This window comes from Macaca fascicularis, chromosome 12 (genome assembly GCF_037993035.2).
Source record: "Macaca fascicularis isolate 582-1 chromosome 12, T2T-MFA8v1.1".
Taxonomy (NCBI): Eukaryota; Metazoa; Chordata; class Mammalia; order Primates; family Cercopithecidae; genus Macaca; species Macaca fascicularis.
Genome location: NC_088386.1, coordinates 127,145,816 through 127,167,167, shown reverse-complemented (window position 1 = coordinate 127,167,167; position 21,352 = coordinate 127,145,816). Strand labels below are relative to the sequence as shown.

Sequence of the window (21,352 nt, the reverse complement as noted above, 5' to 3'; positions counted from 1 at the left end):
TGAGACGGAGTCTTGCTCTGTTGCCCAGGCTGGAGTGCAGTGGAATGATCTCAGCTCACTGCAAGCTCCGCCTCCCAGGTTCACACCATTCTCCTGCCTCAGCCTCCCAAGTAACTGGGACTACAGGCACCCGCCACTACGCCTGGCTAATTTTTTTGTATTTTTAGTAGAGACGGGTTTCACTGTGTTAGCCAGGATGGTCTCAATCTCCTGACCTTGTGATCCGCCTGCCTCGGCCTCCCAAAGTGCTGGGATGATAGGCGTGAGCCACCACGTCTAGTCTAATTTTTGTATTTTTTGTAGAGATGGGTTTTCACCATATTACCCAGACTGGCCTCGAACTCCTGGGCTCAAGCAATCTGCCTGCCTTGGACTCCCAGTGTTGGGATTACAGGTGTGCACCACTGTGTCCGACCAACATCAGTTTTAAATAAACTGGATACATCACTTCTTCTATAGAAGATGGGAATATAAGGATGGCTTGTATATATAAGATACAATGGCTGGGCGTGGTGGCTCACGCCTGTAATCCCAGCACTTTGGGAGGCTGAGACGGGCAGATCACGAGGTCAGGGGATCGAGACCACCCGGTGAAACCCCGTCTCTACTAAAAATACAAAAAAATTAGCCAGGCGTGGTGGCGGACACCTGTAGTCCCAGCTACTCGGGAGGCTGAGGCAGAAGAATGATGTGAACCCGGAAGGCAGAGCTTGCAGCGAGCTGAGATTGTGCCACTGTACTCCAGCCTGGGTGACATTGCGAGACTCCGTCTCAAAAAAAAAAAAAAGATATAATCGGATTTTATAAACTGAACCTAGAAAACACTAAATCTTTGATGAATTAACAAATAAATGGGAAGGAGCAAGAAAGGAGTGCTCCTAGCAGACACAGATCCTGCCGTGCTAATTGCTATGAGAAAGCCACAATTTTCAGTAAACGCACTCTGCGTCCTAACTGTCCGAATGTTAACTGGACAGCGGACAGAGGGTCAGCCATATTCTCGGGGATGTGGCTTAAAGTCCTTCTTCTGGAGGGCTCATGAGGAAGTTACTTTTTTAAGACTTGCATATCCAATGGTGACTTTACTGACCTTTAAAAAATGGCTGATTCTCTAAGATTTCGGCATGCTAAAATCACTGCGGCCATGTCCCAAAGACTCCACTTCTACCATCTGTCTGTCCACGTGTGTGGAACAGCTGACAGAGCCAGCCATTCTGAGATATTTCTGTTAGGCTGGGAGGAAGTGGTCAAGGCCGCCTGCTCTTCAGCACATGACTACGTGCTTTCTATGAAGAGCCATAGAAACTGCTGACTCAAGAGACTATCCCGGGGTCTTAGCACCAGGAATAACTGTGTGAAGCAGTTGTCTGACCATCCAGTTTAAAAAAAAAAAAAAAGCATTTAAACTTGTTTTTAAATTATATAGTAATACACCTACTTGGAAGAAGTCTGAAGGGTAGAAAACTTTAGCAGCACTGAAATGGTCTATTTCGGGCCACATGTGGCGGACTTGTGGGTGTTTGTTTTATTGTCATGGTTCCTAGCCTGCATATGCAGCACATATGTTGTTTTGGATACAGGAAATGTTACATAATAAAAGTTATGTAACTGCCCTCTCCTGCTTTATAAGCACTGGGAATCATATAACTGCTCATGTTTCCCTCTTTGCACAGACTGCTAGAAAGCTCAGAGCCTAATCTGCAGCCCACCTTTCCGGAGGAACAACTTGCAGCACGCATTTTTTGTACCAGTGTTAGCCCTTGCTTACTTTCATTTTTCCCACCCTTATTTTCCCTTAACCACAATTTCTTTACTTATTTTTATTTTCTACATTCTCGTTTCTCATATTTATGTTTTCTCATATTATAATAAACTTCTTCAAATCTACTTGAGAATTAGGTAGGGTATAAATTTTCTTTAAAATACTAAAAAAAAGGCTTCTGTTTATTAAGACTCTAGTATTATATTAACGTGCAAACCCTTATTTAAAAGCTGTGGCTCTGACCCACAGGGGTGCCTCAGGATCACACAGGAGCCTCATTCCAAATCTATACAGCCAGACTCCATCTCAAAAAAAAAAAAAAAAAATCTATACAGCTGACTTCATAGGGCTTCACTCACCCAGCCTGCGAATGCGGCAGCAGGTGGGTGTGAGCTCCTGGCCCGTGGGTTCCTGTACTTTGAAGAGTTTGAGAGACACTGGTGTCTCCCCTGGTTAAGAATGCCTGCCTCAAAACCATGGGCCTCCAGGTATGCTAGCCTAAGGAGGACACACGATCACTGAGGTCACATTTGGCCTAGGTGATTCAGGGAACTTGACTCTAATTACAAGGACACCACAAAAGGAAAAATGTTCTATTTTTTTTTTTTTTTCTTTTGAGATGAAGCCTCATTCTTGTCCCCCATGCTGGAGTGCAATGGCACAATCTCGGCTCACTGCAACCTCTGCCTCCCAGGTTCAAGCGATTCTCCTGCCTCAGCCTCCCGAGTAGCTGGGACTACAGGCACCCGCCACCACACTCAGCTAATTTTTGTATTTTTAGTAGAGATGGGACTTCACCATGTTGGCCAGGCTGGTCTTGAACTACTGACCTCAAGTGATCCACACCCCCTTGGCCTCCCAAAGTGCTGGAATTACAGGCGTGAGCCACCGCACCCAGTGAAATGTTCTATTTTTTTTAAAGGGGGAAAATTATACTCTTCTAATATGTTAATGTTATGTAACTCAAAGAAAGGCTGAGGAAATGTTTGAGATTAGAAGAGGCTAGGAGCTGTGCCAACTCAATGTGACAATTGACCCTAGATGACCAGAGGACGGGAAATGCAATGAAGGACATTGTTGACTCAACTACCAAAATTGGAAAATGGACAACAGATAAGAAGGCTGTATCAATGTTAAATTTACTGAAGTTGGTAACTGCATAGTTATATGAGAGAATATTCCTAACCTTAAGAAATACACACTGAAGTATTTAGGAGTAAAGAGTCATAATATATACAATTTATCTTCAAATAGTTCAGAAAACAGATTGTGTGCCTATGTGTGCATATTCACGTATGTGTAGAGACACAACAAAGGAAGGGGCCAAAGCTAACAGTTGGTGAATCTGGGTAAAGGGTATACCAGTGTCCTTTGTGCTACTTTTGTAATTTTGTAATTATTCCAAGTAAAAAGTTAGGGGGGAAAAAGTGCCCTTGCTTTAGACCACACAACTTCCACCACGGCAGTGCTTTTAAAAAAGGAGAATAAAGTTTCCATCCATTCCTACTGATCCCCAACCCTGGGAGCCCCCACTGAGTGGCTGCAACTGGTAGCAGAACATGCCTCTCTCCTCACTCTCCCTAGGAGGCCAGCTTTCAGCTGTACCTTCTTCCAAAACAGACTTCGTTTCCTTCTAGAAGTTTCTAGACTTCCAAAGGCAGCTTAAATGCAGTCTTTGGCATGTTATTTTCTCATGCTATTTTTAAAGTTACATTCTTTTTAAACTGGGGGGGATAGACCACAGGCACCCTGCCCTGAGCGCAGAGCCTCACCGTCCCAGGCCTCGTGAAGTCCACACTGTGCGCCAGGCTCTGCCGCATCTGGTTACTGAACAGGCGGACACAGACGCTCTGGAGGTACTCAGGGGTGATCTGCAAGGAGGACACAAAGACATCTGGTGACGGCATGAAATTCACCGAGGGACACCTGAGGCACGCTGGCAATTATTAGAGTGGTCTCTCAACAGCTTTCTGTAAGGCACGATGATGAGATATATAAGCTAGAAAAATACTGTAAGGCACGATGATGAGATATATAAGCTAGAAAAATAATCATTTGCTTTAACATCAGAGCTCTTGGGAGGAGAGAAAGCACCGGCCCTGACAGAACAAGGTGCTAACACACTGCAGGTGTGCTCATGAGACATCAGACGCAAATTATCTAACTCCACTTCAGCTATCTCCACTGTCATATAGAATAAACAGATCCTAAACCATTTTGGTAAATTACAAATAAATAACAAAGTCACTGGACAACCATAATGTGGGGGAAAGAGAGCCAAGCTTCATATCTGAAGATCAGGGCTCAAGTCCTGGACTCGAGAAGACCAACAGCTCTGCCTCTCGCTTTCCACACCTTTATTGTAACAGTCGCAGTGAGCAGCTAAATGAGGTCACAGATATCCCTGGCACATGACAGGTGGCTCAGCCAGTGCTTGCTGAATGAGTGATGGAAACACTTTTAATCAACTATCCAGTGCTTGACCATGTGCGGCCAAGCTGCTGTTGCCATCAATGCTGCTGGATCCTGCATTCTCCTTTAGCATCTCTTGTGCCTCTCTCACCAGCTACGAGAATTCAGGATTGACCTACAACATCGAAAGTGGTCACCTTGGAATTTTTTTCATCTATTTTCTTTTTAGAAAAATAATGTATGCTCATTTCAACGTACAAGTACCACAACCTCTCCTGAATCCCACCCTTCCCCCACAAACCAATCCCTGCAGATAACGACTTCCACACTTTTTTTTAGGCATGATAATTGGAAAAGAGCCTCCTCTTCCGCATCTTCGTGATTCCACCAGGGGAAACTTCCACATGGCAGTAGAAGCGGCTGCTTTCCCACCCCTTGCTCATACCCTTGCATGGGAGGAAGGCCATCCCCCTGGCCTGCATGGGAAGCAGGGCTACTCCACCCCTGCGGAGCTGGAAAGGGCTGGGCCCTTTTCTCTCCTCCTGGGCCTCCTGCCTATCTGCTAGAAACTTCTGGTCTGCTTCAGCCACATAAAAGGCTCTGTCTAGCCGGGCGCGGTGGCTCATGCCTGTAATCCCAGCACTTTGGGAGGCCGAGACGGGCAGATCACGAGATCAGGAGATTGAGACCATAGTGAAACCCCGTCTCTACTGAAAATACAAAAAATTAGCCAGGCGCGGTTGCGGGTGCCTGTAGTCCCAGTTACTCGGGAGGCTGAGACAGGAGAATGGCGTGAACCCGGGAGGCGGAGCTTGCAGTGAGCCGAGATCGCGCCACTGCACTCCAGACTGGGCGACAGAGCCAGACTCCGTCTCAAAAAAAAGAAAAAAAAAAAAAGAAAAAGGCTCTGTCCATCCTTCGGCAGAGGTCTGTCATCCCTTGTTGCACAGCTACATTTGAAGTGACTCAGAGAAAAAGGGACCGCATCCCAGGCTAGATCTCCTACATTATCCTGAGTCCATTCCTTCTGAATTCCTATAGTAAATTTCTGTAGTATTAAAATTTAAACATTCATTTTTCAGGCCTGGCGTAGTGGCTCATGCCTGTAATTCCAGCACTTTGTGAGGCTCAGGCAGGCGGATCATTTGAGCTCAGGAGCTTGAGACCTGCCTGGGTAACATAGTGAAATACCACCTCTAAAAAAAAATAAAATAAAAATTAGCCAGGCATGGTGGTATACACCTGTAGTCCCAGCTACTCAGAAGGCCGAGGTGAGAGGATGACTTGAGCCTGGGAGTTCAAGACTGCAGTGAGCTGTGATTGTACCACTGCACTCCAGCCTGGACAACAGAGTGAGACCCTATCTCAAACAAATGAACAAAAAACATACCTTTTTCATCTTGTATTTTTAACCTTTCTTTCTATACTTATTCCTTTCCTACAACTAGAAACACGTTCACATATATTTCATATTAAAAACATACCTTCCCCATCTTCTACCCTAGATCTTCTTCTTCTTCTTCTTTTTTCACCCTAGATCCTTATCTATCAATCACCCTCTCAATAGCTTTTCTTTACAGCCAAGGTCCTTGAAAGAACTGCTTATGTTTGCTGTCTCAACCCACCTTCACCTTTCAATACAATGTGACCAGCTATCCACCTGCGTTCCTCCAGGGAAGCTCGCGTGGCAAGGCTCACAACCAGCGAACTTCTAAGTGTCAAAAACACTGGATGCTTTTCAGTTCTCTTCTTCTGGAGTTTTCTGTGGCTTTTGAGACTTTGGATCAAACCTTCAGTCCTGAAACTGTTTCCTCCTTTAACTTCCGAAACTGCTAGCAGAACCATTTCTCTCACAAGCCTAACTGCTCATGTCACTTTCTTGCTTGAAACAGAAGAATGAGGAAAGAAGATGGATGGCTGACCAAAAAATAAATAAATAAATATACATATGGCCAAGAACGATACATGAAAATATACTCAGCCTCATACGTAATTAAAGAAATGTAAATTAAAATATGCAGAATGCCAAGTTTTACTTACCAAACTGACAAAGATTTCAAAGTTTAATCCTATTCGGTGTTGCCGTGTGTTGACATTTTAGGACAAATAATTTGACAACCTCTATCAAAATGCTCATGCCCATACCTTTGCCCTAGCAATTCCACTTTTAGAATTTTATCAAGATGCTGAGGTGGGTGGATCACGAGGTCAGGAGATCGAGATCATCCTGGCTAACACTGTGAAACCCCGTCTCTACTAAAAATACAAAAAAATTAGCCGGGCATGGTGGCGGGCGCCTGTAGTCCCAGCTACTCCGGAGGCTGAGGCAGGAGAATGGCGTGAACCCAGGAGGCGGAGCTTGCAGTGAGCGGAGATCGTGCCACTGCACTCCAGACTGGGCGACAGAGTGAGACTCCGTCTCAAAAAAAAAAAATTTTTTTTAATCAAGATGTACAGTATACACAAGGATGTCCACTGCAACATTTTTTGTTATAGCAAACAAAAAAACAAAAAATCCAAATGTTCATCACCAGAGATCTGATAATGATTCACCCTTATAATGGAATTGTATAAAAGAATTAAAAAGAATGAGGTGGATCTGGTCATGTGGAAAGATCTCCAAGATGTATCGAAAGAGAAATAGCAAGTTTCAGAAGAGTAATGAATCATATGATCCCAACTAAGTGTACAAATGCTGTACATGTGTGTGTACACACACACACACACACATGCAGAGAACTGTTCTAAAATAATATACAAGACAATGTCAGTCTTGAACATCAATAAGGAAATGAATCTACAGCATGTGGTGAAGGAGCTTTTGTTCCTTACTATATGCTTCTCTGAATCGTTTCAATCTTTTACTATGAGAACGCGGTTATCTTACATTAAAAAGGTTAGTAAAGAGTCCAGCTTTCCTCCTCTGACCCATCTTTTTTTAAATTAAATTAAATTTATTTATTTGAGACATAGTTCCACTCTGTCACCCAGGCTGTAGTGCAATCTTGGCTCACTGCAACCTCTGCCAGCCGGGTTCAAGAGATCCTCCTGCCTCAGCCTCCTGAGTAGCTGGGATTACAGATGTGCTCCACTACACCTAGCAAATTTTTGTATTTTTAGTAGAGATGGTGTTTCGCCATGTTGGCCAGGGCTCTGGTCTTGAACTCCTGATCTCAGATGATCTGCCCGCCTTGGCCTCCCAAAGTGCTGAGATTACAGGTGTGAGACACCATGCCTGGCTAATTTTATTTTTAATTGTATATTTTTAGTGACAGAGGTCTCACCATGTTGACCAGAGTGGTCTCAAACTTCTGGCCTCAAGTGATCCTCCCACTTCAGCCTTCCAAAGTGCTGGGATTACAAGTGTGAGCCACTGTGCCTGGCCTGAATTATTTTTTAAAACTGCAGTGTGAATCTACAGGTACTTCAATTTTTTAAATATCTGTATGTCCACAAATAGATTTTATCGTACTTTATAAAAAGACAGGAATGAGATAAAGATGCCCATGATGACATTATTCAACAATATCCCACAGGCCATAGCCAATGTACTAAGAAAAGTCAAGATAAATTTTAAAAGCAAAACACAAATATTATTTGATAACATGACTGTCAATCTAGAATGCAGAAGAATCAATTAAAAAAACTCAAGATTAATGGGATTTAGAAAGGTAGCTGGATATGAAACCAATATTAGAAAATCAGTGGCTTTCCTATGTGACAGCAGGACATGTCCCCCTCATTTTTTTGCCAGCACATATTTTTCTGTCGCCAGACTTATCCTTTGCTAATATTAAAAAGGTAGACGCTGGGTGCGATGGCTCACACCTGTAATCCCAGCACTTTGGGAGGCCAAGGTGGGAGGATCACTTGAACCCACGTGTTCAAAATCAGCCTGGGCAACAAAGCAAGACCATGTCTCAATTTTTTGAAAAATATTTTCTCAAAAAAGGGCCAGACGCAGTGGCTCACACCTGTAATACCAGCACTTTGGGAGGCCAACGCTGGCAGATTACCTGAGGTCAGGAGTTCGAGACCAGCCTGACCAACATGGAGAAACCCCGTCTCTACTAAAAATATAAAATTAGCTGGGTGTGGTGGCACATGCCTGTAATCCCAGTTACTTGGGAGGCTGAGGCAGGAGAATCACTTGAATCTGGGAGGTGGAGGTTGCAGTGAGCTGAGATCACGCCACTGCACTCTAACCTGGGCAACAAGAGCAAAACTCCGTCTCAAAAAAAAAAAAAAAAAAAGAATAAGGTAGAGAAATAAAGATATAGCATACAGTATGTTAAGAAAAATGGATAAAACACTGCAAGAAGCTTGATAAAAACAGTAAAAAATATCGGCCTTATCTCCTTCATGCATGTTGGCTTTTGGAAACAGAGTGGCAGGTGCCAATGGCTTGGAATGGAGAGAGGCAGACTCCATCTGCCATATCAACATAGTCCATGCCCATAAGCCTTCTTCATTGCCAAACAGACATACACACAATTGGGGCTCTTCCTTACCATCTTGCCGCTGACTGTGGCCTCTAGAGAATCCACCAGTTCTGCTGTGACTCCAATAAGATTGTGGTAGTCGGCCTGGATCTTATTGTACCGTTTGAGGTATGTCATTGACCTACGTTCAGCTTCAACCAGCTGCTGGTGGAGCTGCTGCAACATTTCTAGGAAGACAGTTTATATTAAAATAAAACAAACAACATCAATACAAATCCACAATATGAAAAATAATTGTATTCTTCTCAAAGAACTACCATACTTACTGTCAGAATGTTTTGTTGTAACAATAAACTTGACACCATTTGTGTTTCACACTTACTTCTATTTTATGCCACATTTATTTACATAGTGCTGTAACCAACTGACTTAAAATTTCCTTTTCAGGAAGTTCAACTCAATCCTCACTGGGTTTCCTAAGAAAATCGATTCCCTTGACTGAACCTCATGCAATTTCTTTTAGTTCTTCTATGTCTAAGAAAATAAACGTTTCTAGGACTGGTGGTGGCTCATGCCTGTAATCCCAACACTTTGGGAGGCCAAGGTGGGCAGATTCCTTGAGGCCAGGAGTTGGAAACCAGCCTGGGCAACATGGTGAATCCCCATCTCTACTAAAAAAAATACAAAAATTTGCCAGGCATGGTAGTGCTCGCCTATAATCCCAACTACTTAGGAGGCTGAGGCATGAGAATCACTTGAACCTGGGAGACAGCAGTTACAGTGAGCCAAGATCCTGCCACTATCCTCCAGCCTGGGCAACTGGGCAACAGAGCAAGACTTTGTCTCAAAAAAAAAGAAAAGAAATGTTTTATTCTATACTGAGCTCACAAAATGCCTAAATCAAACCTGTGTCTTTTTCTCTGTTTTTGTATTATGAAGTCATCTGGGGGACAATTCATATCTGCAGGACACTTTATTTTAAATAAAATTTTGGACTACTTGACTCATGCTAGGAAAAATAAGAATGCAGAAGAGATTCCATCATTCTGCCAGTTTGGTAAAGCATAAAACCACTCCCACCAGGCCTTAGAGCAGGTAGCTTGGAAGGCTCTAGGACTGTCAGCTCGGAAGCCCCCAGTGGGCAGCCCTAAAGACACTGAAGCCAAGCCGCCCTGGTCTCGGCAGAAACAGGCAAATCCCCATCGGTGTTAGCAATTCTTTGCCCACACCACCTGCCCTCTTTCTTGAAGGACATTTTAGACGAAAGGAGGTAGCACTGCCCCAAACCACAAGCCTGGCCAACATGGGGAAACCCGTCTCTACCAAACATACAAAAATTAGCAGGCATGGTGGTGCACTCTCTTAATCCCAGCTACTCGGGAGGCTGAGGCAGGACAATTGCTTGAACCCGGGAGGAGGAGGTTGCAGTGAGCCAAGATCATGCCACTGCACTCCAGGCTGGGGCGACCAAGCCAGACTTCGTCTCAAAAAAAAAAAAAAAAAAATTGTTTCAGATGGGGCATGGCGGCTTCATACCTATAATCCCAGCACTTTGGGAAGCCGAGGCGGGTGAATTGCTTGAAGCCAGGAGTTCGAGACCAGCCTGGCCAACATGGTGAAACCCCATTTCTACTAAAAGTACAAAAATTAGCTGGGCATGGTGGCACGCCCCTGTAATCCCAGCTACTCGGGTGGCTGAGGCACTAGAATGGCATGAACCCAGGAGGCAGAGGTTGCAGTGAGCCAAGATCATGCCACTGCACTCCAGCCGGGGCAACAGAGCTGTCTCAAAGAAGTAAATAAATACAAATAAAGTTTTTCATATATATGCATAGTTCAAAATTAGATAAGCTAAAACTTCCAAAGATGAAAATTCTACAGAATAGTATTCATAATCCCATATTGCAGTAGTAAGTATTGGAGAACATCTATGCAAACTTTCTCAACACAGACCAAGTGGTACATGATGGATCGAGTACCAAAACCCATTAGCTAGGCTCAATGATCTCCCAAACCACCAATGTGAATGTCCCCAAAGCAGTCCCTCTGGACTGCACAAAGGAACCCTTTCCCCTAGAAGTTCATTCTGCAATTTGCTAAACATAGAGAGATTATCTGTGGAACTTTTGCCTTGGGAACCGAGAATCAGAATTTACGACAATTTCAAAGTGTGGCACATCTCAGGGATAAAAGGCCAAACTGCCTGCAGCCTACTGGAAACAGAGAAGCAGGTAATAGGGCCGAAATGTTTGTGACCATTTTCAAATACAGTCAGCACTCCATATCCATGGGTACTGCATCTGTGGATTCAACCACCTCAGGTCAAAAATATTCGGGGAAAAAAGCACCTGTACTGAACACATACAGACTTTTTTTTCATATCATTTTCATGTCATAAACAAAACGGTATAACAACAATATACACAGCATTTACACTGCATTAGGTATAGGTAATCCAGAGATGATTTAAGGTATATGGGAGGACGTGTGTAGGTTGTATGCAAATACCATGCCATTTTATATAAAGGACTTGAGCATCTCTGGACTTTGGTTATCTGTGGGGGTCCTGGAAGCAATCCCTATAGAAACTGAGGGACAACTGTATACTCTTTAGGAGGACAGCCTGCTACCCAGAGACATTACCTCGCAGATACTTTAAAAGACCTGTCCATGACTATAAGCTACTTGGGTGACAGCTCAAACACATCAGCTTTATTTCAGAGCATTAAACAGGACTTTCTATTTTCCCTGTCAAAAGTTTTATGAGACAAGAAGAGCTAAGCCAAGATGCCTTGCCATGCAAGACCTCAACTTCCTCTTCTTTTTTTATTTTATTTTTTTTGAGATGGAGTCTGGCTTTGTCACCATGCCAGACTTTGGTGCAATCATAGCTCGCTGCAACTCCTGGGCTCAAACCATTCTCCCATCTCAGCCTTCTGAGTAGCTGGGACTTCAGATGGGCGTCGTCGCACTTGGTTAATTTTTTTTTAGTTTTTGTAGCAATAGGGTCTCACCATGTTGGCCAGGCTGGTCACAAACTCCTGGCCTCAAGCTATCCTCCCACCTCAGCCTCCCACAGTGCTGGGATTACGGGCATGAGCCACCACGCCTAGTGGCAAGACCTCAACTTTTAATGGAGATGTCTTATTATAACCTTTATGTTATTTTAATAAAACCATGTTAGTCATGCTAGTGAAATTTACTGAGACTCTTCATATCCCAAACTACTGACATAACAGTGATGTAAATATCTCCCCTGTCACTGAGACTTTCTTTTTTAACCTTTCTACTTCACTTAGGGCACTGCATTTTTTTTTTTAAGGGTAAATGAGATTTTAATTGGCTGCTCAAGACAAAATGATCAACTTTTAAATATTGAATTGTTTTTCTCACCCACTGTGAAAAGCTAAAATTAACCCCTGTCTTTATAATGATATACTCTTTCCTGTTTTTATTCAGATAAAAATTATCTCTTTGCTACTTTGCTAATCCACAGATACTAGATGAAGAAAGTTACAATATAACTTATGAATATGAGTCATTATTTTTTAAAATACTGTTTAGGGCTCCAAACTCCAGAAAAATGATCAACTGCTCATTTTCTGAAAGGGTTGAATCAATTCATGCTAGAAATGCCAAAAGATACTATTTCTGTATCCTTTTTAAGTGACTAGGTAAAAATAATAATCCGATGTTACTATATAGTCAACCTGTTTTTATTCCATACAACATTTCAAACGTAATTCCTTTTGAGAGACGTTTCTGCTGCAAGTACCTTTCTTTCCTTCTTTAAAAGCTTATGGCAATCTCACTTTAGGCATGAAAACTTCCTATCAAGATACACAGAACAATGATATCACATAACCACTTCATTTAAAACAATGCCTGAGTCTAGAATTAAATTAAACTGGGGGCATGTCTGTGCCTTTGGTTACTGCAGCCTTAGCTGCAGGATGAAGAGACAAGGGGGTGACAAATGACTCTCATGCCTGGGCCCCAAATACGAATCTCCAGTCTCCATAGCAACACCGCATTACAGAGTTCACTCCGCCACAGACGCACTTTGCTTGTGAGACTCAAATCCACAGCCATTCTGCTTGGCTTCCAGAAAACTCAGTTAAAATCAACCCTAAAGAAGGCTTAAAAACTGGTCTCCTTACTGAAATTCCAACATTAAAAACCTGTAGAGAAACACAGCTCTTTTATTTGCATTCCCCTTCCCATGTTTATTTGATCTGCAAAACTGGGCCACTTATCAGATGGACATAATGCTCCCAGAAAAAAGCTGTGCTCAAAAATGCAGTGTATGCTAGCGGCACACGAGCGGCAGAAACTCAGGAACCAGGGAGAGTCTCTCACCACCTTCCCGCCCCCCCCCCCCCCCCCGCCGCCTGGGAGTCCAAAGGCTAGTTCAGAACAGCGACCTGGCAGATTCAACTAACAACTAAGGCGGTTCTCTAGGGTCCAGGGATGCAGAGTGTGGTGGCGGTTTTAAAATGCCTGCAGTCTTTGACACAACCTCCTTCCCATCAAGAAGAGGAATGTAATCTTTCTCTGAAGGTGAGGGGCCCTAAGTAATTCACTTGCATGAAACAGAATGCAGTAGAAATGACTGACTTCCTTCAGAGGCTGGGTTAGAAAAAGTGATACAGCTTCCTCCTGGCTCTCTCTGGGGACATTCATCCTTGGAACCCAGGCAACATGCCTGGAGGAAGCCCAGGCCACAAGGAAAGGCCACAGAGGTGTTCTCGTCAAGGGCCCCTGCTGAGACCCCAGGTGACAGCCAGCACCGATCACCACTCTGCGTGTGAGTGCCTGGAGCTGGCCCCACCCCGTTCCACCTGACTGCACAGGATAGACATGCTGAGGGAGAACAGCTTCACTGAGCCCACAGCTCCCAGACCATGCAGGCTCATCACCACCATCGTAAGTGAATGTCGTTGTTTTGTGCCACCAAGTCGGGATGGTCTGTCAGGCAGTAATGGAACAGTAGGCTGAGGTGCATTTCCAGGAGCTGCAGGGCGAGATCCAAATTCCCAGCCCAGTTGAAGATACTAGCTGTGTTGGATGTGAGCAAACTGGCCCGCAATGCACCCTGGCCAAGGCCTGGGCCCAGGTTAGAACTGAGAGAGCAGCCTGCAGGGCTGAGGATGCAGACTGGGACTCTTCCTCCACATACTGTGCTGGGGACAGGGCAACCTTGGGGAGCTCCAAGACTCAGGGTGCTCCTGTGACCCTTGGAGCAGTCTAGGTTGATCCTGTAGGGCCACATCTGTTGCCCTGCTCCTCCATGAAGGGTCAGCAGGGCCTGTCCCCTCTGAGGGACAGAAGGGTCAGCATGGCTGGCAGAACCAGTAGCACACTTAGAATGGCTGAGCTGGGGATGCCTGAGGCTACCAAGAGCGAAACCAAGCATCCAAAGCCTTCTCAAAGGCTGATGCTGCCAAAGCCATCTTGAGTGACAAACCCAAACCCAAGCTCTCCCTGAGGTTGATAAACCCCACTGCTCAACTGCCAACTCCCTGGTGAGCAAAGAGCTAAATAATTTACTAATTAATGCTTCCTTTCTTTAAAAGAGTTTCATTCCCTAAAAAGAAACAGGAAAAAGCAATGGCAGGAAGTTCTGAAATCCTCTCTGACATGACTCTGCTTTGAAAGGGCAAATGTGCTGGTGCATGGAACAAGATCTCCTGTAGTCACACTCCACCTGCTGGAAACTGAGGGTTATGCCATCAACATTCACCAGAAGGATGACACGCCATCACAGGCCCTTCCCAGCATCATCATTTAAGCAGCTTTCAAAATGTAGTATCAAAGGCAAAATTGAGGCACAGTGCCCCAGCTGTGGCCACCAACTTCATATTAACTATACTTTTTCTCACCTTACTCAAAAGTGAATAGTTCTGGTAAAAATGATTGACCATGGAAAAATAACACTTTATGCTACAAACTGAAGGCTGGAATTCCTACTTTGGAATGGAAAATGCTTGATAAGAATGGGCACTCCATATGTCTTCAAAGACCCCAGTTGACTAGTTCAAGGTAAAAGTTAAACATATTAAAATAATTAACATTAATTAAATTAAAAGAATTCTCTCCTTATCCATGCCGCCCTATGCCTTCTAGGGAAAATGTGTTGCTGTTGCAGTTACTTCCCTTTGGGACATTATTGGATTCTCTTCATTTCCGCAAGGCTTAGCTATCTGATATATAAGGCGAAGATAACAATACTGGCCCTCCTGAAAATGGGCCTCAAGGAACTGCAGATCAATATGACTGCAAAGCCTTTCATAAATATTTAAACTCTTAAAGCCAAAATCATGAATTCTCTCCATCTTTGCACCGATTTTACTACTTAAAACCTGAACTGGTAAAGTTGTTTTTAGACAAATTTAAATCTAGATGATTTACCTTTGTTACTTTGTCCATTCTCCTTCTGGGATGAAAAAGTTGTTCAGGAAAACAGGCATCCAGGGAACAGTACTTGGGGTATCGGACTTCCTGTGGCCAATGTGAGAAAGCACCTCAGCATGGTGAAACAGAGTTCTCGGGCCGGGAGGGCCAGCTCCGCCTGTTGCTATAAATAGCTAAGCAACTTCTCCATACTCACCGGACTCACTCCCAAACAAGTCCTCTTCTCCCCATCTCAATTATCACTGTCTGAATTCAAGTCTTGCACTATTTCAAAAGCCTCCTATCCCCTTCCTATCCCCTTCCAAAGGCCTTCCCGACTGCTACCAAGCCATTCTACTAAAAATGGAAATGTGATTTTATACATACTTCAACTCTAACTTCAATTGAAAGCTTGATCCTAAGGAAACTGATATTGAGGTGAAAACAGCATAGCACAGTGTTGCTAAGACCACGGACACTGGAGCCAGACTGCCTGGGTTCAAATCTCAGCTCCCACATGTCTGGCTGCATGACTGAAGGCAGTTACTTAACATGTTTCTTTTCCCTTAATTTGTCTTAAACTTTTCCTCAATTTTTTGGTAACAGCTTTATTCACATACTGTACAATTCACCTATTTAAAGTGTACCTTTCAGGCCAGGCGTGGTGGCTCACGCCTGTAATCCTAGCACTTTGGGAGGCCGAGGCGGGTGGATTACCAGGTCAGGAGATGAGACCATCCTGGCTAACATGGTGAAACCCCATCTCTACAAAAATACAAAAAATTAGCCGGGCACAGTGGCTCACGCCTGTAATCCCAACACTTTGGGAGGCTGAGGCTGATGGATCACAAGGTCAGGAGACTGAGACCATCCTGGCTAACATGGCGAAAACCCATCTGCACTGGGGAAAAAAAAAAAAAATTAGCCAGGCGTGGTGGCAGGAGCCTGTCGCCCCAGCTACTCAGGAGGCTGAGGCAGGAGAATGGCGTGAACCCGGGAGGCGAAGCTTGCAATGAGTGGATATCGTGCCACTGCACTACAGCCTGGGCTACAGAGTGAGACTCCGTCTCAAAAAAAGAAAAAATGCAAAAATTAGCCAGGTGTGGTGGCAGGTGCCTGTAATCCCAGTTACTTGGGAGTCTAAGGCAGGAGAATCACTTGAACCCAGGAGGTGGAGTTTGCAGTGAGCCGAGATCGTGCCATTTCACTCCAGCCTGGGGGACAAGAGCAAAACTCTGACTCAATAAATAAACAAATAAATAAATAAATAAAGTGTACATTTCAGTGGTTTTCAGTGTTTTCAGAGTTGTGCAACCATCACTACAATCAATTTTGGAACATTTTCATCATCCTCCAAAAGAAACCCTGTACTCACTGGCAGTTACTCCCATTTTCCCTGCTCTCCCCAGCCCCTGGCAACCACTGATTTACTTTCTGTCTTTCCAGATTTGCCTCTTTTGGACATGTTATGAATAGAGTCATATAATACCTGGTCCCTGCCACTGGCTTCTTTCAGTGAGCATAACACTTTCAAGGATCATTCATGTTACAGCATGAATCAGTGCTTCATTCCTTTTTACAGCTGGATAATATCAAATGATATTCCATCATTTGGGTAACACCACTGTTTGTTTATCCATTCATAAGACGATAGACATTTGGGTTGTTTGCATTTTTTGGTTATTATGAATGTTACTATGAACATTTGTGTACACATTGTTGTGTGGACATATGTATGTTTTCATTTCTCTTGGGTATATAGCTAGGATTCCAATTCCTGGGTCATGTGGTAACTCTGTTTAAACCTCTGAGGGAACTCAACCTGCTTTTGAAGGCTATTTAATGATATGGGACAATGTTCTCTTCCTTTGATAAAAATACATAGAAATATATGCACACATACATTTACCTACATTTATTACAATTTGGGGGTATGTCTGTATCAAATACATTTCTGTACTTTCCAAACTTTGTATAAGTAATACAGTTGATTTTATAATCAGGAAGTAAAAAGTGATTTTTTGCAACACAACTATTCTCCTGCTTAAAATGCTTCAAAGGCTCCTTATTCCTTATAGGACTTTGCATAAACCTTTATGACCTAGGCCTTGCCTAGTCTCTGAGTTTGCCTATGTCAATACTCTGCTCCAGCAATATTAAATTATTTTAGTTTCCCAGGCACTGTCTCAGTGCCTTCGCACAGGCTGTTTCCTCTACCTGTAATTCCCATCCCTCCTGTGTTTGCCTCACAGACTCCATTTTATTGTCCAAAGCTCCAATTTGGCTAAGAGAATTACACCTTGGCCTTTTCTTTATATCCCTAAATCCTAGAGCAATATTTGACTCATAGCAGAAGCTTAATGTATTGAACTGAACTGCAAATATTTTCATGTAACAAGGAAAATATTAGAATGTTATTTATAGTGACCTGCTATATTTCAGCATATGCTTCAAAGCATGTAGAACAGGATGAAAGGTGACAAGTACTTAAAAACTCTAATGCCAATAGCTAACAGTTATCAAGCACTTACTATATACTGGACTGTTTCATACAAGTTATATGTATTAACTCAATCTTCATAATCTTCCTATAAAATAGGTACTATGATTTTTTTTTATTCTTATTTTTTTGAGACAGGGTGTCACTATGTTGCCCAGGCTGAAGTTCAATGGCACGATCACAGCTCAATGCAGCCTCAACTTCCCGGGCTCAGGTGATTTGCCCACTTCAGTCTCCCCCAAATAGCTGGGACCACAGTCATGTGGACGCTACCAGGCTCAGCTAACTTTTTGTACTTTTTGCAGAGATGGGATTTCGCCATGCTGCCCACGCTGGGCTCAAACTCCTGGGCTCAAGTGATCCTCCCGCCTTAGCCTCCCAAAGTGCTGGGATTGTAGGCATGAGTCACAGGGCCCAGTAAGCTACTGTTTTGAATATACTGATATATTATTAATATAACTAATATGATTTACCATGTAAATCATTTTGATTAGATTTTTAACATATTGGCACCCATAATTATTAAGCTGAGCTACTCTGGGCACACTGCCTATGGGGTAGCCCTGCTCCAAGAGGAGCAGTATCAAAAAAAAAAAAAAATTAAGCCGAGAAACACTTTTTAAAAGCATGTTCAAATAATTATAAGTCAAATTGAAAAAGTTCTAGTTTCATTGAAAACCACTGTATATGAAACTCTAGGAAGAAAAAGGATTGGATACGCCAACATCATGGTATGTAGGTAAAGAGAAGAATTTAAACAAAAGCCTTAAGGATACAAAGGCAGAGAGGAGAGCTGTAGATCAGTCTGTTTGGCTCAGGCCAGGCTAAGGAATCTGAAGACGGGCAACAGGGAAGGCTTAGGAAGCTCAAGAAGAAAAGCAGCATAGAATCCTAGTGACAAAAAAACCTCAATTAGGTCAAGAAAGTCAAATGCTTTAGAGTTAGAAACGAAGCAGAAGGTATTATGTGGCAAAGTAGCCTATATTTTTCATGAAATAAAACAAAACAATCACCAATTTTATGATTCAAAACATTATATTCTTGTTATGAAATAACTTTGGATACATTTTTCTTCCGAATAAAAGGAGACACTTGTCTTTAGAGACTAATAACCTTTGGGAAACGAGTCTTCCATGGGTTGGGTGACCTCATGTTCTGCTCTTCCTGAAACGGGCTCTATTTACACCTGTCACCCTGGCACTTTGTCCAGTTAGTGCCCCATTTTACTCTCAAAAGTGTCCCAGTTTGAACTGGACTGTGGTGATACTGCACAGCTCTGTACATTTGCCAAAAAGCATTAAATTGTACACCTACCATGGGTAGATTTTACACCTCAATAAAGTTATTTAAAAAGAAATCCCAATTTGAATGACAAGTTAGATTGTTACCTGATCCATATGCCATGGCCTGAAGGCCTTAAAAGTGGTTAAGTGATATTTTGCAAATGGACAATTATCCCAAGGAGTTCTTTTACAAGAAGACAAACTTTCTTTTCTACCAAGACAGCTTCTAGCCACATGACATCAAAATAAGACCTCGCCAAAAAGAAAGTCTCAGAGACCTAATGATAGAGAAGTTGATCTCTATAGGCCCTGCCACTAATGATTCTTTGATCTTGTAAATATGAAAGCAACACTATTAATTATCCCTATTTAATGAGGCAACCTAAGCCAGTGTGCTACTCTAAATAAAATCTGCTCTAAAACCATAGGTGGTCTCTATTTGCTTCAAAAGGATACATATATTGTTAAAAGCTTTGGCGTGTTGCTGGCTTTAAATATTAAAGCTAGAAACTTTTCCAACTTCAACTTTAACTCTGGAGTCCAGGAATCCTAAAGAAAAAAACAAGGGAACAAAAACACAAACATTAGATTACTAAGTACCAACAGTATCATCAAGTTGAGGTCATTAGGCCAAAAAACCCTGCACAGTGATTGAAACCAAAAGCAAAATGTCTTGCCAGTGATGTGAGGCTGTGAAAAACAGGTTTAGGACATCTGACCAACTCATTTATAGAAGATTCAAGTGTCCACAGTAGGAAGAAAAAATAGAGTTCTTTCATAAACAGGGAAAAAATAACCCTGAACATGATTTGAATATTTCACGTGATTTAAACACAATCGTGACAAGGAACCTTATTAGGCTGCATACCAAAAATAGTTCAGTACAGTCTAGGCACGCACAGCACTGGGAGGCATAACACAAACAATTATCACTAAGTTACTGAGACTTTCCCCAAGAAAGGGACTCATTTCCACAAGCCTCATCTAGATAAGAAAAAAGGACAGAAGCTATTTTCTGCCACAAATACCCCATCATGTCAAGAATTATGATATAGTCTTAACATGATTTATCCTTTAAAAATAAATTATTTATCTCAAATAATGCTTATTAAGAAGAAAAAATTAATGACTTAAATAAGAAAAAAACATAACAAGTAACTATCTTTGTCTCAGGACAATTTTCCTTATACTCTTTATACAGAAATATCTTCTACCCAAACCAAGAAGTTCCACAAAAAAAGCAGCTAAGCCACTAAAAATGCATACCCACCATCCTTTTGGATGCTGCCCCATGGCCCTTGGACCTTTCCATCCTTCTCCACTGTCTGCCTCTCCAGCTCTGTAACCTCCTCCACGCCTCCCACCCCCACCCAATCATTCTAGCCAGTATGTCATCTGATTTCTGGAAAAAATACTGCCAGAGGAGCAGAAAGTTCTTTTTTTTTTTTTTTTTTTTGAGACAGAGTCTTGCTATGTCACCCACGCTGGAGTGCAGTGGCTCAAGGTTCAAGCGACTCTCCTGCCTCAGCCTCCTGAGTAGCAGGGATTACAGGCGAGCGTCACCAAGCCTGGCTAATTTTTGTATTTTTTTTTTTGGTAGAGACGGGGTTTCACCATGTTGGCCAGGCTGGTCTCGAACTCCTGACCTCAAGTTATCCACCTGCCTTAGGCTTCCAAAGTGCTGGGATTACAGGCAAGAGCCACCATGCCCAATCACAGAGTTCTTATATTTTTAAAAAATTGTGTAATTCCCTTATACTGCATGATAACTTTGTTTATAACATGTGTGTCATTATGGATTGAACTGTGTTCCCTCAAAATACATGCTGAAATCCTAACCCCTGGTACCTCAGAACATGAGGTCGTTGGGAATGGGGTCATTGCCGATGTAATTAAAGTTAAGATAAAGGTCACACTGGAGTAGGGTGGGTCCTTAATCCAATATGACTGGTGTCCTACAAGAAGAAGAAAATTGAGACACAGACACAGAAGGAAGACCGCCACATGATGATAGAGACAGAGACTGGAATGATGCTGCCACAGTCACAGAACCCCTGGGGCTACCAGAAGCTGGGAGGGGAAAGGAGGGATCCTCCCCTAGGATTCAGGGACAGCATAGCCGGCCAACACCTTGATTTCAGATTTGTAGCCTCCAGAACTGTAAGACAATGAATGTCTGCTGTCTCAAGGCATCTGGCCTGTGGTACTTTGTTAGGGCAGCCCTAGGGAAATCACCCGAGTGCTACAACTCAAGGTAGTCTATGCTCAACCACACAGAGAAGAATCTCAGGAAAGGACTGCTACATCTCAAAAAACAAAACGAAATGCTTGGGACATGCAGACTTCCAGTTAGATTGCTCTGTTGTTGACTACTATTTTGTATAACCAACAAATATGTGTTTTCAATGTAATTACTTACTTTATGATGCTCTGGTAATGACAGGGATGAGACTGAAATAAAGCCTCTCTGGACATGAGTCACTTATATTTTTTCTTGACCATTCTTACTTTTTCTGTGCTTTCAACTCTGAGAAGAAGAACATTTCTGAGCTGGGCGTGG

At 42.9% G+C, this 21,352-nt stretch overlaps 1 protein-coding gene across 50 annotated transcripts in view; it reads right to left on the bottom strand.

The window, feature by feature from the left end:
- The window catches only part of ARMC9 (armadillo repeat containing 9), a 180,867-nt gene that overhangs the window by 136,182 nt on the left and 23,333 nt on the right, over positions 1-21,352 (bottom strand). For 45 of the 50 annotated variants that reach the window (XR_012421558.1, XR_010580129.2, XR_012421552.1 and 42 more), the window contains 4 exons: positions 19,249-19,341; positions 15,028-15,052; positions 8,686-8,843; positions 3,535-3,633 (listed from right to left, as the gene is read on the bottom strand). Coding sequence is in view for 36 of the 50 variants with exons in the window: in XM_074010479.1 (XP_073866580.1) it covers positions 3,535-3,633; positions 8,686-8,843; positions 15,028-15,052; positions 19,249-19,341 (375 nt within the window). In the remaining 14 variants the exon portion in view is untranslated. Of the gene's footprint in view, positions 1-3,534; positions 3,634-8,685; positions 8,844-15,027; positions 15,053-18,285; positions 19,342-21,352 lie in introns of all 50 variants that reach the window. The other 5 variants (XM_074010493.1, XM_074010494.1, XM_074010490.1 and 2 more) reach the window with 1 other exon arrangement.